This window comes from Dipodascopsis tothii (genome assembly GCF_038497935.1).
Source record: "Dipodascopsis tothii strain CBS 759.85 unplaced genomic scaffold V1510scaffold_47, whole genome shotgun sequence".
In the NCBI taxonomy this organism is placed as follows: domain Eukaryota; kingdom Fungi; phylum Ascomycota; class Lipomycetes; order Lipomycetales; family Lipomycetaceae; genus Neoaidaea; species Neoaidaea tothii.
This window is the reverse complement of record NW_027118031.1, coordinates 49,724-63,817: the sequence shown is the minus strand read 5'-3', so window position 1 is coordinate 63,817 and position 14,094 is coordinate 49,724. Positions and strand designations below refer to the sequence as shown.

Genomic DNA, 14,094 nt, shown 5'->3' with positions numbered 1-14,094 from the left:
CAATAATATACATTTTCATATATACATTTTCATATATTTGTACATATTTATGTGTACACAAAATATATGTGATATAGAGATATTTGCGTATATAAATATATATATACAAATATAATATATAATATTTATGTATAAATATATAATATATAATATATAATATATAATATATAACACATATGTATAAATATATACTATATAATATACATATATATTACTGCATATTATGCAGATATATATGTTTGTATCTATTTATATAATATACATATATACCCAGCTACGTGTGTAAATTTTTGAATAAATATATGTATAGATATATATATATACATCTGCATATATATTTAAATAAACATATAAATATTCTGCCGTATGTGGGTGCAGGCTTCTCTGCACTATAGTGGATATTTTACTAATAAGCTAGTAGATTAAAATGCTCAAAAATCTATGGTACCACAGCTGTAGCCACCAAATGTGCTGTTCGGAATCTCAATGACCGTATTCGATGCTAGCAAAAAATGAAGAGGTCTGAACAATACGAATATATGTCGATACTGAGATTATTACATAAATATCTGACGAGACGCTGATAGATAGATCTATAGGTAGTTCATATGTTCGAAGAGAAAATCATATATAATGCATCTTCTTTGTTGGTACTTGGCTCGTATAGAAGCCTCTCTCAATATAATATTCTGGATAATCGAAATTTCTAGGCAATAGTGGAAGCAACGCCTCCATCCATCGGCTTACGGTTCAAATTGATTTTGCCTGTAGATTTTATGCATCTTTCACTACTATACAAGCAGCACGTTCGACGTTTCCACAAAATAGCGAGTCTAATACGTGCTGTTGCTTGAGGAGTCCTGGTAGTTTGTCTGATACTTAAATTAAAATGTATGCGTACAAATAAGTACAGATCCTATCCGGTGCAATAAATCTATCATCTGGACTCACTTGAACATTCTTACAGGATACTTGTCTGTGTACATGCCACTCTCAGTCTCACTCACAATCTCCCAGGACACCGCCTTGCCGGGAAGAGGAGGCAGTCCATCCTTCAATACTTCTGACAAAATTACTTCCTTAGGAGCAGACTTGATGACTTCGATCAGACTCAAGCCACCAGCCTTCGCAGTAGCAACAGCTTGAACACTTGCATCACCATCGGCAATCCGGGGATTCAACGTGGAACCAAACTTCAATAATCCGCCAATGTCGCTCTGGCTGTAAAGGGCTAACCGCGGATAGTTTCTGCGAACGTCCCTCTTGAAGTACGGGTTCTCGGCAATGTCAGCAGCGGGGAGTGTGCTGGGGTCAGTGTAAACATGAGCCTCCGGACGCGAGCCGGTCGACGGAACGCGGTAGAGCGGAACGATAGGATTTCCGGTCGATCGGTTCGGTACGAGAGCAAGCATCTTGCGCACACGCTCCCACACTCCTGACGAGCGCAAGGTATATTTCTTCGAGAGTCAGCCTTCATCGTTCTTATAATTATCTCGGAACAAACCTTAGAAATATCAACAGCTCCTCCACCCATCTTTGCGGATGATTCTAGGAATATGAATGTTACGGATGAAGAGTGATTTTTTTGGAGGTACAACTCAATTTGGCTGCACAACCAGCCAATCATCTTTGAGACATTGCTCTCTGGGACGGTAGGGTAATAAAATCGTATCACCTCCACACTATCCACCCTCCACACTACGATGTCATTCCTGCTACAAACATGATTATCGCGTGAAGCAAATATTATAACATTAGCATACTAACGACAAGTCTCAGAGAATTACAATGAGTTATTTGGTCAGGCTCGGTCTGGTTCCCCACCAGTTGAGGGTCAAAGCCAATCCGACCGTACCAACAAGCTCGCTGACAGCTTTCGCCGCGACGTAGTCCCATGGTCTCTTCTCCTGGACGATGTTGATGGCAATTCCAGGAAGAGTGGTCACAGTGAACAAAAGACCGCCTAGGTAGGCCGCACCCTTGTTCGTGAGAACTCCAGTGGTCTGAAGGAGAGCAGCGACAGCATAGGTCTTAGCCGCCGATCCGACAAGGGAGGACGACCACAGGCCTAGGGCACTGGTGGCCTCCTTAGACTTCAGGAACTCCTCAGGAGTGTCACTCTTCTTAGCCGTAGCAAATGCCTCACCGAAGACAGGAGACGAAAGGACGAGCGAGGACGCGTGGGTGAAAACGGTTCCCAGAGCGATGGCGCTGTTTGGTTAGACCCGATGCAACATAACACTCACCTGGGAGTAACAGACGGCAGGTACTTCAAAGACATCTTAGCGTTCAAGTCCAGTGTAGAGGAGTGTAGGAAAATATAGATCAGGAGGACATGGAGCCTATTTATGGCCTTGTCCATAAAGACTGCCGATGGCGCTGATCAGTGAATTGACATTGTGTACTGGGAGTCCACATCGGTGAGATTTACTCTTTGCGGTCGTTGTTGTTGAAGACGTAGAGACAACGATCGAATCCGGTTACGCCCCGGGTATTCGACGATCACGCCAATAAATTTCTATTTCCATAATTCCGTCTTTGTTCGGTATGTAAAGAAGATCCTTGTTTGGCTATGACGTCTAATTTCGACAGAGACAACACAGATAGCCCCGGCAGGAGCGCGGCCAGTTCACAGACACCAAGCTAGGATATAATCCACCTCACCAAACTGTATCTGAACATACACATCTGACCCATGTGGATGATCCTCTGGCCAGATTTTGGGCCATGATTTTGGGGAATTGGCTGGGAATAGAAACAACAGTAGACGTAGTTATGATCAAGCTTAAACCTCCCAAAGCACAACTAATTCTATTCTTCGACCACACTTCGTTATATCTTGTTCAACACGCTATTCAATCCATTGCCACATGGTCAAGACCTTGTCTGATGCCTCCTGATGAAATATGCCTTCGAAGATTGAAATCGTCGCCTTGATGGGCCGAGAGGTAGGGCGCACTCCATTACAATTGTATATTGACGAAGAATAATCCTCTATTCGTGGAAGTCTACGGGCCATCGTCACAATCGATTTCATCACGGGATCCCAAGTCTCTTAGATATCATTTCCTCGCTCATATATCTCTGGATATATTCGTTGCAAAGCTGCCCCAGAAGACCACTGATTCGGACTTCGGTCTTCTCTACGTACAAGATGACATCGCCATGTACGGGTGGATGACCAATACCGGCGTGAAGATTGTCTTGGGCTTTGCGAGTGGGGATGTCGTCGGGAACGATATAAAAAGTGTAAGATAACGATGTCTGGTTTGCCAATTTCACATGAACGAGTGGATCTGAGTCAGCTCTAACGACATAGATATTCCGCGCAATACAACATGCATATATCTCTTTGGTCTGCAATCCATTCTACAACCTCGACGAAAGAAAAATGATCACTAGCAAGAAGTTTGAAAACAGTATAAAACGAATTGTAGAAGCATGGAATGGAATTCCACAAGCCTAATGTAACAAAGCCAGATAGCTCGTTAATAAAAAAAAAAGTAGACCTAATGGGGTACAAAAATATTCAACAATGGTCTGCTCCGTATCAAATAATATGAAGGAGAAGGCGTTAACGTATTTGTATGTTTTCTCACAGTACCGACGTTGCGATCTCACTGCCGTGACGACTTTTGGGAGAACTACGCGTTGTGAGGTTTGTCCCAACTACACTCGAAAAATTTATGGAAGCTGATGAAGGTGGTCGGTGCTTCTTTACTTGTTATTGAGAGGTGCCCGACTCAGAGCTGAGACTGATGGACTCATCAGATGAAGGCAATGGAATCGAGAAAGTGGATCTGGTGAGTGAAGGACCGTCATTTTAACCCTCTCACACCTCAGATAAAGCCAGAGAACGTGTCCACATCGCCGATAGAGTCTTCTACAAGAGCAAGAAGAACCTTCTCATCTGCATCGCTGATGCCAGTATATACACGGTATCTTTTCAAAAAAATGCATCTCTAACTGCTAGTCCGCGAGATGCTGTGCCTATAAAGCTACCTACATCATCTGCCAGAGTAAGTCTTCACTCGATGTTTGCTTACAAGCAGCCAAAGACTGGGTCGGGCTTCGCTCCTATGGATACTCTCAATGCACCAGCTAAAATTTCTCACCAGATGAAAAGGAATGAAAAGCCCAAACCTGGACGTCCTGGAGTGAAGATCATTGAAGGGTCAAAGGAAGCCACAGACATCGAGAGAATGGCTTCAGAGTATTCCAATAAAAGGAGAAAATTAAGTGACACATCCGACACTGTCAATGAATCAGATGCTCCACCGATAAATTTAGAACCCTGTCGGAAGGGAGGGACCAGCGAAATGGTGGCTTCGTATACGACAGAGATAAATTCGGCTGGAGAAGGGAGCTACAGAGTGCATACACAGAACTCGCGTACTTCGTGTATTGAGCACAGGCTTGGTATTGCTCATGCACAATTCGGTACACGTTCCATCGAAGCAAGCGCGAATGGGACCTTAAGCGTGGTGGTTCTGCCTCTACGACAAGACTCTTACCTTGAAATACGAAGTCCACGATCTCAGAGTGATGACTCTTTGTCCTCGAGACAAGTTTTGAAACTCGAATCAGGAAAGGTTCTCAAAGTTATTGTAAGGTGGGCGTCAAGAGTCAAGCTGATCACGAAAGTATTGTCTCGATTCGCTACAGATCGTCATCAAAATGAAGAATCGCTTAAGTAAGAAGAGACCTTTGATGGTGTGGCTAATCAGTAGCTCTGTATGAGGTCACAGCCGACTACATAGTCGTAGACATGATGTCAAAAGACGATTCCGCTTTGATTAAATTCATGTATGATGTGGACGGCATATCCAAAATCGAGGCATTGAATAGGTACATAATAATGATTGTCATGTCTTCTGATTTCATAGGACGCAGATTCAACGTTTAATTAATGCATACTCGGGCAACAAAAAGAAGCCGAGCGCTGTCATTGACAAGGTTGCAACAGTTCCCGAGCGAGACGGCTCTCCTTCTACGTCCGGACGACAGACTAGAAGTTCCCAGCGTGTGGTCATAGACGACGATCGAGTTTCTCAAAGTGCAGAATATGTTGATGAATCAGATGATAAGATTTTGGGGTAAGTTGGTATACTCTGTGGCATGTGCTGATCGCCAAGTGCTAGTGTCGAAAGTTCGAAGGCTACAAAATTCGGGCGGCCTCTGCGATTCAAGTTTGGATCCAAGACAGTTGAGGTCACTGCAGAAGACTTCGCCCGCTTGGAAGAGGGTGAATTTTTAAACGATACACTCATAGACTTCTATCTCACTTACACGTTAAGTAATCTACCACCATCCATATCAGAGAAGACATACATCTTCAACACATTCTTCTACAAAAGATTAACCCAAAGAGTTAATGGAGTCAAAGGTTCTTTTGAAAATGTGAAGAAATGGACCAGCAAGGTAGACTTGTTTGGCATGAAGTATTTGGTAATCCCAATTCACGAGAGCTCCCATTGGTTTGTTGCCGTCATATGCAATGTCGGTAATATCGGTACCGTCTTAAACACTGAAGCCAAGCGGCAAGAAGGCGATTCCGCTGGATCACAACTGCGGTCATCCTCACCCGAGATGCCTGATGTGTTCGAGTTTTTAGAGGCGCATAGCGAAGACCCCTCAAGGAAGCAAACAGTTTCAGGTGAAGAGTAAGCCTCTATGTTAATTTCTATCCAGAGTGTTGCTAATGCCTCTCGTAAGACCGACTATTTTCGTTTTCGATTCCCTAAATTTGCGACACAACTCGATATTCAAGCCGCTCAAGGATTATCTCGCTGCTGCGTCATTGGAGAAGAGAGGTATGGAAGCAGACAGTAAGGAAATAAAGGGGCGCTACGGTCAGGTTCCTGTGCAACCAAATTATTGTGATTGCGGCGTATATCTTCTTCACTTCGTCGAGACTTTTCTCCAAAAAGCTGATGCCATCATACCTCTACTCACGGACACTAAGCATAACAAAAAGCTTGTTAATCAGCAGCTAATGAAAATGTGGGGACAAGAGCAGCTTTCGGTTAAGAGGCAACATATAAAAGACGTAATTTTAAAGCTGAAAGCCAACTCCGAGACCGAGCAACCAAGCGAGCCGGGCACTCCTTCTCCTACCGATGCTACAGGTGAAGCTCGCTTAGTTTTAGACCTCGAGCAGATCAACTCTTAGCTGTCCGTTTCGCTGCACGCAAACGCAGCGCACAACTAGCAACCCCCTTTCAGAGGCCACTACGACATCTATATTTAAATAGGCATCATCAGGAGTTATTACTGTATCTGTAAGGCTTTGAAGAGTGTATATATCTGAACCACACAATATGAAACATCTACGTGCGAGATACTTTATCTTAACGAGGCAACATTAAGATTTTCATACGCAGAGTGCCTGCCACCCCCAGTTTAATTTATGTATACAAATAACCAGCCGAGCGTCTTCATATTTGGAAGGCTTTTTGACAGCAGATCAGGCGTTCTTTATTTCACTTTGAAATTAAACTGAATTTCATTGTCTCGCTTATATGCTCACAGCAATATTTAATAGCTGCCACCACCAAAAATCAAACAGTCCGCCATGAAAATTGGGCAATAGAGGCCGAAGGGTACATACATGAGTGAAAAGTCCATATCGCACGCACAGATGTATACTAGGAGACACCGACGTGTTGAGGAGTCGTCTCTCGTTCTGTCAGAGATCAATATCGATCACCTAGTCGAAACATTCAATAACAGTATGCAAAGGTACAACATCGTTCTGGATGTCATAGCAAACGAAAACAGAGCGTTCGAAAACGCACGTCTCTTAGGAAATGGTACGCTCTCTCTCGAATATCAGTTGCAGGTTCACCACCATGCTAAAAATCGCCCTTAACTAACCAAAGCCATAGATGTCGAAGTAAGGCGTATTCAGAACTCTCGGCAAAAACTACAGATAGACCTGTGCAGAGCGGAGGCCTTCGTTAGGCGATATACGGATATACTTGACGTCATATCCCTCTCTTTTCCAGATAGAATTGTATTTTCAAAGAGTATCATCCCATTCTTACAATGAGTACATGCTGTGGACTTAGGCCATGTATATTCTACTTCATGGTTTAGCGAGATGTAACATAGTACTCTGGAGTGGTTTTTCTGGAAGATTTATGTAGTCTTATTGATCGATATTTCCTCCACAATTATTTGCATTTGTGTGTCGTGTCAACCTTAAATATATTGCAAGCATGGCTTTTGAAATGTTCGTGGAGCAAATTATTTTTTCTCTAGAGCGCGATCTTGCTTGACACCCAAACAATGTTAATCCCTTCTTACTGTAGATCACAGCTGTTGCACCCGCGAGTTAATGGCCTCAGGGCCATCAAAAAACAAGCTTTAAGGTCATTCCGGTCATCTACTACCATATATAATGGCGTCACTAATGAGAGCACAAGAAAAAATACTGGAATCGCAATTGATCCAGTAGTCTCGGCTGTGGCTGCAGAGCAGCGACTCCCTACAATTCTTCGTTTGCTACCGCCAAAAGCGAGACCTTACGCAGCACTGATGCGAATTGAGAAGCCAGTTGGAACTTGGCTACTCTTCTGGCCCAGTGGTATGTTGACTACAGTTCACAAACTGACAGCTAGCCTGGGGAATCACTATGGCGGCGATCGAGTCTTCTGCAAGTCCTCTACACACTGCTGGGATACTAGGACTTTTCGGAGTCGGTTCACTCATAATGAGAGGAGCTGGCTGTACAATTAACGATCTTTGGGATCGTGATCTTGATGACAAGGTAGCGAGAACAACTCAACGCCCCTTGGCAGCCAAAGTCATAACGCCCAAACAAGCTATTATTTTCCTTGGTGGGCAAATGAGCGTAGGACTTGCAGTTCTTTTGGCTCTACCCTCAGAATGCTTCTTGCTGGGAGCCAGCAGTTTGGCTTTGGTAGCCACTTATCCTCTGTTCAAACGTATAACATACTATCCTCAGGTCGTTTTGTCGTTGACATTTAACTGGGGAGCCCTTCTCGGGTTCCCAGCGATGGGGGTTTGGGATTTACCCACGATGTCGGCACTTTATGCGTCCGGGGTCTGTTGGACGATGGTCTACGATACGATCTACGCCCATCAGGATAAGGTTGATGACGTTAACGTCGGAATTAAGTCGACAGCTTTAGCCTGGGGAGACAATAGCAAAAAAGTGATGTCGGTCCTCACAGGCGCTCAAGTTGGGCTGCTCACTTTGGCTGGCTACCTTGGTGGAATGGGAATGGCTTTTTACGGAGGAGTGGCAGTTGCTGCATACAGATTGGCTTCCATGGTCCATAAAGTAGACTTAGATAATCCGGAGGATTGCTGGAACTCATTCAAGCATAACATTCATACAGGAGCTGTCATATTTTCTGGCGTGGCTACCGATTATGTCCTGAGGCTACTCGGCATTTAAATTTACAATAATAATTCAAACAGATGTTGATTTTTTTTGAAACTCCTCTGGGGTGAGAGTTTTGAGCTGAAGAGCATGTATCATGTTAGGTGCGGCCATCTCATCCTTCATGAGTGCATATATCAATCTATGTCGTGCAGGCATCATCTTTCCCTTAAAAGCTTCTGAGACTATTTCGAGTCTAGCTGTTAGACATTTTCTGCTACGCGTGCACGTCGTTATATTCTTACCTAAAATGACTTTCCTTGACGTTGTCACTACCTATCATAGGAGCATGGTGAGCATGCTTGTGGGAATCATTCTTAATCACTAGGTGGCTGGGATTCAGTGCAACTGATATTCTCGACCGGATGAGATCCTCGATAGGCGTCCTACTCGATGACATCGTTCGAATTGATCGCCAGGTCTTGATTGAATACCGGAGCGAGTGGTGGTAGTTGAGAATCATACGTATGCTTCCGTCGTTGAAGATATTTATGTTTGCCTTTTAGCAATTTAGTCGCAGTTATAAAAAATATGGTGATATCAACCTTGCTATACCTTGCTATACCAATACGTAATAGTGCGGCGAACGCTCCCTGAGGTACACAGTAGATCTGCCCAACATGTCATCACCACCTCCACTCCTCGTGGAGGATGTCAATCAGCAGTATCCGGAGGATCTGAAGCTGAAGCAGGTGCAGATCTTATTTCGACACGGCGAGCGAACACCTGTGTACAGGAGGAAACAGGATTTCAAGAAATGGGGATTCCCGATTTTTTGGCCGCTGTGCTACTCCACACTATCTACAAGAGCGGGTGTGCTACATCCGCCGTCGCTTCAATATACTCTTGAATACGAGAGGGAGATCGAGACGTCTACACATGATGGTATTGATGGTCAAACACGTCTGTTTCAATTTGCCGGTAGCGAGGGCATCTGTCTAGAGGGGCAGTTGACAGATTTAGGTCGGATGAGCGGGTATAACCTGGGAGAGCAGCTCCGCGAGCTATATGTCAAGAGACTGAGATTCCTTTCAACAAGTTTTACCAATACTGAAGATATTTATATGAGGTAAGGAAAAATATTTGCCGTTCACCTAACTTTAAGAACTACCAGTGTTGTGCGATCAAGAGAGACGTTACACCAGCTGTTTGCAGGGTTGTACCCACCAGGGACTGTGAGGGCGATACCGAAAATTAGGGAGCGTCTTCCTTTTGAGGAAAATCTGTATCCCTTCAGTGTTCCTTGTCCAAGACTCAACCAGCTTGCAAAACAATTTGCCAAAGCTGCTTCGTTGAAATGGGATAATAACATGGGAAATGTAACAGCTGCTTTAAAAGACATTCTCCCTGATGGGCATGCTGCCGTTGGCGTCGCCGTGGACTACGATAAGTCCGATAACGTTGGAGCAAAACGGTCATCGGCATGGGCTCTGGTGGATACTTATGTGTCAGCTGTTACTCACGGTTATAAAACGCCTGATGGATTTCAAGTTCCTGGAGTGCTGTCTACTATGATAAATGCTTCAATGGATGAGGAATTTTATATGTTCTCGGCTGATACAGAAGCGAAACGACTTGGAATGGGCAGGTTTTTGGCTGAAGTATGTGAAAATATGATAGGCAAAGGAGGCGAGAACACTGGTTTCTCAACGCTTCTGTCACCCGTTAAAATGTGCCTATATGCTGCTCATGACTCTAGCATCGGTACTATCTTGTCGACGCTGGGCGTATTCGACAGCAAGTGGATCAACTACACATCGCATATCGTTTTTGAGCTATTTGAGAAGCCAGCTAGCAAGGGCTTGATTCACACTAACGCCTATGAGCTTTTTGTGAGAGTTAGATACAATGGCAAGCCACTCGAGCTTCCTGCTTGCTCGGACCCGAAAAATCACAGATATGGTGATCCTTCTATGTGTACATTAGGTGCTTTTCGCGATTATGTGTATTCTGTAACTCCCAAGGATTGGGATGAAGAATGCAAGCGGGTATAAACTATATCTTGTAACGTAACCCGGCCTGACCGGCTTAAAACAACCTGTTAACTCACTTGCTATCAAAAAACCGCTGCACTTCAGCTCGGCGGTGCTTAAATAATTTTTACATCGATTGAAACAGATGGATGGTATGTTTACAGTCATTTGTGCGCACAGATCATTGCAGCATCACTAACTACAGGCCGCGAATTACTGGGTATCATCACAGCGTAAGCACTGGCAGTTCTCTAGGCAGCAGCTGTCTGAGGCTCAAGCAGCAACAGAGTTGGAGACCGGGTATAAATGCGCTGATTTATGTGAAGCGCGCCATTTACGCATATATCTTCATTCTTTGATACAGACCCTCGGCCGCCACCTATCTGTACGCCAGCAGGCACTAGCCACCGCGGAAGTATATCTGGCTCGGTTTTACTTGCGAACAGCCGTTCAGGAGTCGAATGTCTATGTGGTAGTAGCAACGTGCATTTACGTTGCTTGCAAAATTGAAGAGAGCCCTCAGCATATACGAACAGTAGTGTCAGAAGCACGGTCATTGTGGCCAGATTTCATCACCCACGATCCTACAAAATTGGCTGAGTGCGAATTTTACTTAATCGAGCAGCTCGATGCATACTTGGTTGTTCATCACCCCTACAGGTCACTGGTGCAACTTTCCAAAGCACTTGGAGCATCTGGGCATAATGCCGGACTTTCTGCTGATGAGATGCAGTGTGCCTGGTCAATATTAAACGACAGCTACATCACTGACGTACCGCTGATGCAAGCGCCGCACGTTATTGCTATGAGTGCCATGTATTTGTCGATAGTACTCAGAACCCCACACATGAGCGGAGCTCAAACAGACCGAGCCAAAAGTCGGATGCAGAAAATAATTGATTGGTTTGCATCATCCGGGGTTGAGCTGGAACAGGTTATAGACTGCGCACAAGAAATGATCAGCCTTTACGAATCATGGGAGTCTTACAATGAAAAGCTTGTGCGCGAGGCTGTGGCTAGAACTATCAATACAAAGAAGTAGTATCCTTTAAAGCGTTCGAGGCTGGCCTGAATTTTTATGGAAAGGCAGGCGATCCGACGGGAGGGTAAGATATTTGCAGTGTTACATGTTACTCATCATTTAGTAGCAGATAGTAAGAATAGCTGTCTAATTGCTTACCAACTCGGCGGGCCCCTCAACCCCCACATGCTGTATCTGCTGGGTACAGTGTGGCTTGTACTTCGAGTCCCTAAACTGGCTACAGGCCCGGCAATTGCCAACAGAGTCTCCACAAGCAGCAATTTCAGTCTATCTCAATACACTCAAAGCCCTCCCGACATGTACATTCAAATTTTATGCTGGCTGGCCGCAAGAAAGCCGGCGGGTGGTCGTGGACTATGTTTGGTTGTGACCATGATGTGGGGAAGAGGGGTGGAGGGGCTTGGGACCTAGTGTGTTCCTAGTGCCTCTTGCAGCACGTATGCGGGTCGGCACGACACCTGTACGAATAATCGGGACACAAGTCTCGTGTTCCCAAAGCGAAGATACCGAAGCCGTCTTCGCCCTGCGTTTTACAGACAACGCTCCTTTTATCGGAAAGCGACCTGACCGCCAAATTGTGAGACCGATAATGAAGATCTCTGATGAGTCATCGTCACCACGGCAAAGGTTGAAAAGTGCCGGTTTCATTCGTGCTTCTAGATCTAGGAAGTCGAAATCACAATTTGACTTTGATTTTGCGTTTTGTATGACCCCCGCCCCTCATTTTGAAGATGCAGTTGTAGAGGACTTTTGAAATTGATCCTTACGTCCGCTTATTAAATTCAAGCTTCCATAATTCCGATCCTATAACGTCCATGGCCGCCACACATACAGCCAGGTCACTTGCATTCGCCGAAGAGAACAGTACTTAACCCCAATGATGCCCCTGGAATTGTGTGAACTTCGGGCAGTCCTACCTACATAACATATTCCTCAGTTATATAAACCTACCAACCTGTTGATTCAGTATCACAGAATACTATAGTGTGAGTAGAAATATACGCCACAAGTCTATTGTGTCCTCGCTTGGTTGCTTTATCATTTTTATTGTCGATTTATTTCGGCTGAATGATGCAATTGTATCCTCACTGTCACCCCGTGGGAGGTGCACTTGCCCTAACCACGAATATATATGAGCATTTGTTGCAAATTGTTTTTGATAGCATTCAACTGTTCTTTCTCGGAGCCCATGCCTGCGCGCGCGCAACCGAAGTGAGGTATAATTTAGAAGCTGGGGTTTCCCTAGAAGATAGCTGCTACTTGGAGGATTATGTGTCAGAGACATCACCGAGCATAGAAGCACGAGCCGGCTCAGTTTGTCGTATCTCGTGGTCTTTGTCCTCTTCTGATCAACGGTCCTGACGCTCTGTTCTTGCTAAATATCGTGCTCTTCTACCCTCCAGTGCCTACCTCTCTGGAGGAATGGGCTGTTGGGCTTGATTGGAGCCTCATGCGTGTGAAGACAGCGGGCTTTAATTTCATGTGATGAGTAATAACATACTGACTCCGGGAGCAGGATCGTCGTTTTAATGGACCCGTCGCTCGCTACAAATTTTACGCCAAGAACTCACATAAGCTCTAGTACAGCGGCCCATCTCACAGCCTCCAAGAGGATGGATGAGAGTGAAATCAAGAGTTTAACGAACGGAAAGAAACCCAAGTCAGACTTGAATTTTGAGATACCGGTCACCAACTACACCTACAAGCCGGCTAGCAACAAAATGGCAGTGCATTCCGCTGATCTAGAAGAAGTACCGAGAGGGATTTCCCGGCAGGCCGGAACCCTTGAGAAGTACGATTTTCCCGTCCATAGACTGCAAGATACGTTGCATGGTAAGTTGTTATCAGTTCGTGCTAATAGTCACAGATGATAACATGGAACCCCTCGTGATCGTCGCGTGTGGCTCGTTCTCGCCTATTACATACCTTCATCTGCGAATGTTCGGTAAGTGATCTGCTCGCCGTCGATAGAAGATTAACATATGTCATAAAGAGATGGCAATCGACAATATTCGCGAGAGCACAAATTTCGAGGTAGTTGGCGGTTACTATTCTCCAGTGTCAGACAATTACAGGAAGGCTGGCCTTGCACCAGCCCATCATCGTGTACGAATGTGCGAGCTCGCTTGTGAACGCACAAGTTCGTGGCTGATGGTGGATGCCTGGGAATCGCTTCAGCCAACCTATCAGCGGACCGCTGTTGTTCTCGATCACTTCAACCACGAGATCAACGAGAAGAGGGGAGGAATTAAGACTTCAACTGGGACTAGAAAGCCTGCTCGTGTCATGCTGCTGGCTGGCGGTGACTTAATTGAGTCCATGGGCGACCCTAATGTCTGGGCTGACGCTGATCTTCACCATATCCTCGGTCTCTACGGTTGTTGTATTGTCGAAAGAACCGGCTCAGATGTACGGAGCTTCCTACTATCACACGATATCATGTACGAGCACCGCAAGAATGTCATGGTCATCAAGCAATTGATCTATAATGACATTAGTTCTACAAAGGTGCGGCTGTTCATCCGCCGGGGTATGAGCGTGCAGTACCTCTTGCCAAATAGCGTTATCCGCTACATAGAGGAAAACAAGCTGTATGTCGGAATGAGCGAACCAGTGTCAAATGTTTTAAAATTTTAGATCTTATGCATTGATGATTGATGTGTGAATCT

The 14,094-nt window shown here is 44.9% G+C and overlaps 9 protein-coding genes across 9 annotated transcripts; 6 read left to right on the top strand and 3 right to left on the bottom strand.

The window, feature by feature from the left end:
* Window positions 1-947: 947 nt before the first annotated feature.
* V1510DRAFT_427430 (uncharacterized protein) lies at window positions 948-1,534 on the bottom strand (the record flags this gene model as incomplete). The annotated part of the gene is made up of 2 exons (XM_066935206.1): window positions 948-1,457; window positions 1,505-1,534. The coding sequence occupies 2 exons, from the start codon at window positions 1,532-1,534 to the stop codon at window positions 948-950; spliced, it is 540 nt and encodes a 179-aa protein (XP_066786652.1).
* Window positions 1,535-1,624: 90 nt separating this feature from the next.
* V1510DRAFT_287362 (uncharacterized protein) lies at window positions 1,625-2,606 on the bottom strand. The gene is made up of 2 exons (XM_066930652.1): window positions 2,247-2,606; window positions 1,625-2,211 (listed from the first exon to the last, which is right to left on the bottom strand). Exons 1-2 carry the CDS (start codon window positions 2,360-2,362, stop codon window positions 1,794-1,796), a joined length of 534 nt encoding a protein of 177 aa, XP_066786651.1. The 5' UTR covers window positions 2,363-2,606; the 3' UTR covers window positions 1,625-1,793.
* Window positions 2,550-3,559, top strand: V1510DRAFT_423531 (Sedlin). Its single transcript, XM_066934951.1, has 3 exons — window positions 2,550-2,948; window positions 2,986-3,249; window positions 3,320-3,559. The coding sequence occupies exons 1-3, from the start codon at window positions 2,907-2,909 to the stop codon at window positions 3,464-3,466; spliced, it is 453 nt and encodes a 150-aa protein (XP_066786650.1). The 5' UTR covers window positions 2,550-2,906; the 3' UTR covers window positions 3,467-3,559.
* Window positions 3,560-3,630: 71 nt separating this feature from the next.
* Window positions 3,631-6,669, top strand: V1510DRAFT_287784 (uncharacterized protein). The gene is made up of 9 exons (XM_066930653.1): window positions 3,631-3,803; window positions 3,844-3,938; window positions 3,974-4,019; window positions 4,053-4,607; window positions 4,645-4,693; window positions 4,731-4,848; window positions 4,887-5,096; window positions 5,136-5,663; window positions 5,716-6,669. The coding sequence occupies exons 1-9, from the start codon at window positions 3,759-3,761 to the stop codon at window positions 6,170-6,172; spliced, it is 2,103 nt and encodes a 700-aa protein (XP_066786649.1). The 5' UTR covers window positions 3,631-3,758; the 3' UTR covers window positions 6,173-6,669.
* A 557-nt stretch (window positions 6,670-7,226) lies between these two features.
* On the top strand, window positions 7,227-8,772 carry V1510DRAFT_423523 (uncharacterized protein). Its single transcript, XM_066934950.1, has 3 exons — window positions 7,227-7,588; window positions 7,623-8,702; window positions 8,739-8,772. The coding sequence occupies exons 1-2, from the start codon at window positions 7,291-7,293 to the stop codon at window positions 8,423-8,425; spliced, it is 1,101 nt and encodes a 366-aa protein (XP_066786648.1). The 5' UTR covers window positions 7,227-7,290; the 3' UTR covers window positions 8,426-8,702; window positions 8,739-8,772.
* Window positions 8,332-9,042, bottom strand: V1510DRAFT_423520 (bola domain protein). The gene is made up of 2 exons (XM_066934949.1): window positions 8,656-9,042; window positions 8,332-8,606 (listed from the first exon to the last, which is right to left on the bottom strand). Exons 1-2 carry the CDS (start codon window positions 8,871-8,873, stop codon window positions 8,441-8,443), a joined length of 384 nt encoding a protein of 127 aa, XP_066786647.1. The 5' UTR covers window positions 8,874-9,042; the 3' UTR covers window positions 8,332-8,440.
* On the top strand, window positions 8,747-10,493 carry V1510DRAFT_287312 (histidine phosphatase superfamily). Its single transcript, XM_066930651.1, has 2 exons — window positions 8,747-9,479; window positions 9,516-10,493. Exons 1-2 carry the CDS (start codon window positions 9,031-9,033, stop codon window positions 10,402-10,404), a joined length of 1,338 nt encoding a protein of 445 aa, XP_066786646.1. The 5' UTR covers window positions 8,747-9,030; the 3' UTR covers window positions 10,405-10,493.
* Window positions 10,494-11,425, top strand: V1510DRAFT_440984 (cyclin-like protein; the record flags this gene model as incomplete). The annotated part of the gene is made up of 2 exons (XM_066935622.1): window positions 10,494-10,535; window positions 10,589-11,425. The coding sequence occupies exons 1-2, from the start codon at window positions 10,533-10,535 to the stop codon at window positions 11,423-11,425; spliced, it is 840 nt and encodes a 279-aa protein (XP_066786645.1). The 5' UTR covers window positions 10,494-10,532.
* Window positions 11,426-13,038: 1,613 nt separating this feature from the next.
* Window positions 13,039-14,062, top strand: V1510DRAFT_427427 (uncharacterized protein; the record flags this gene model as incomplete). Its single annotated transcript, XM_066935205.1, has 3 exons — window positions 13,039-13,258; window positions 13,293-13,370; window positions 13,419-14,062. 3 exons carry the CDS (start codon window positions 13,039-13,041, stop codon window positions 14,060-14,062), a joined length of 942 nt encoding a protein of 313 aa, XP_066786644.1.
* Between the last annotated feature and the right edge of the window lie 32 nt (window positions 14,063-14,094).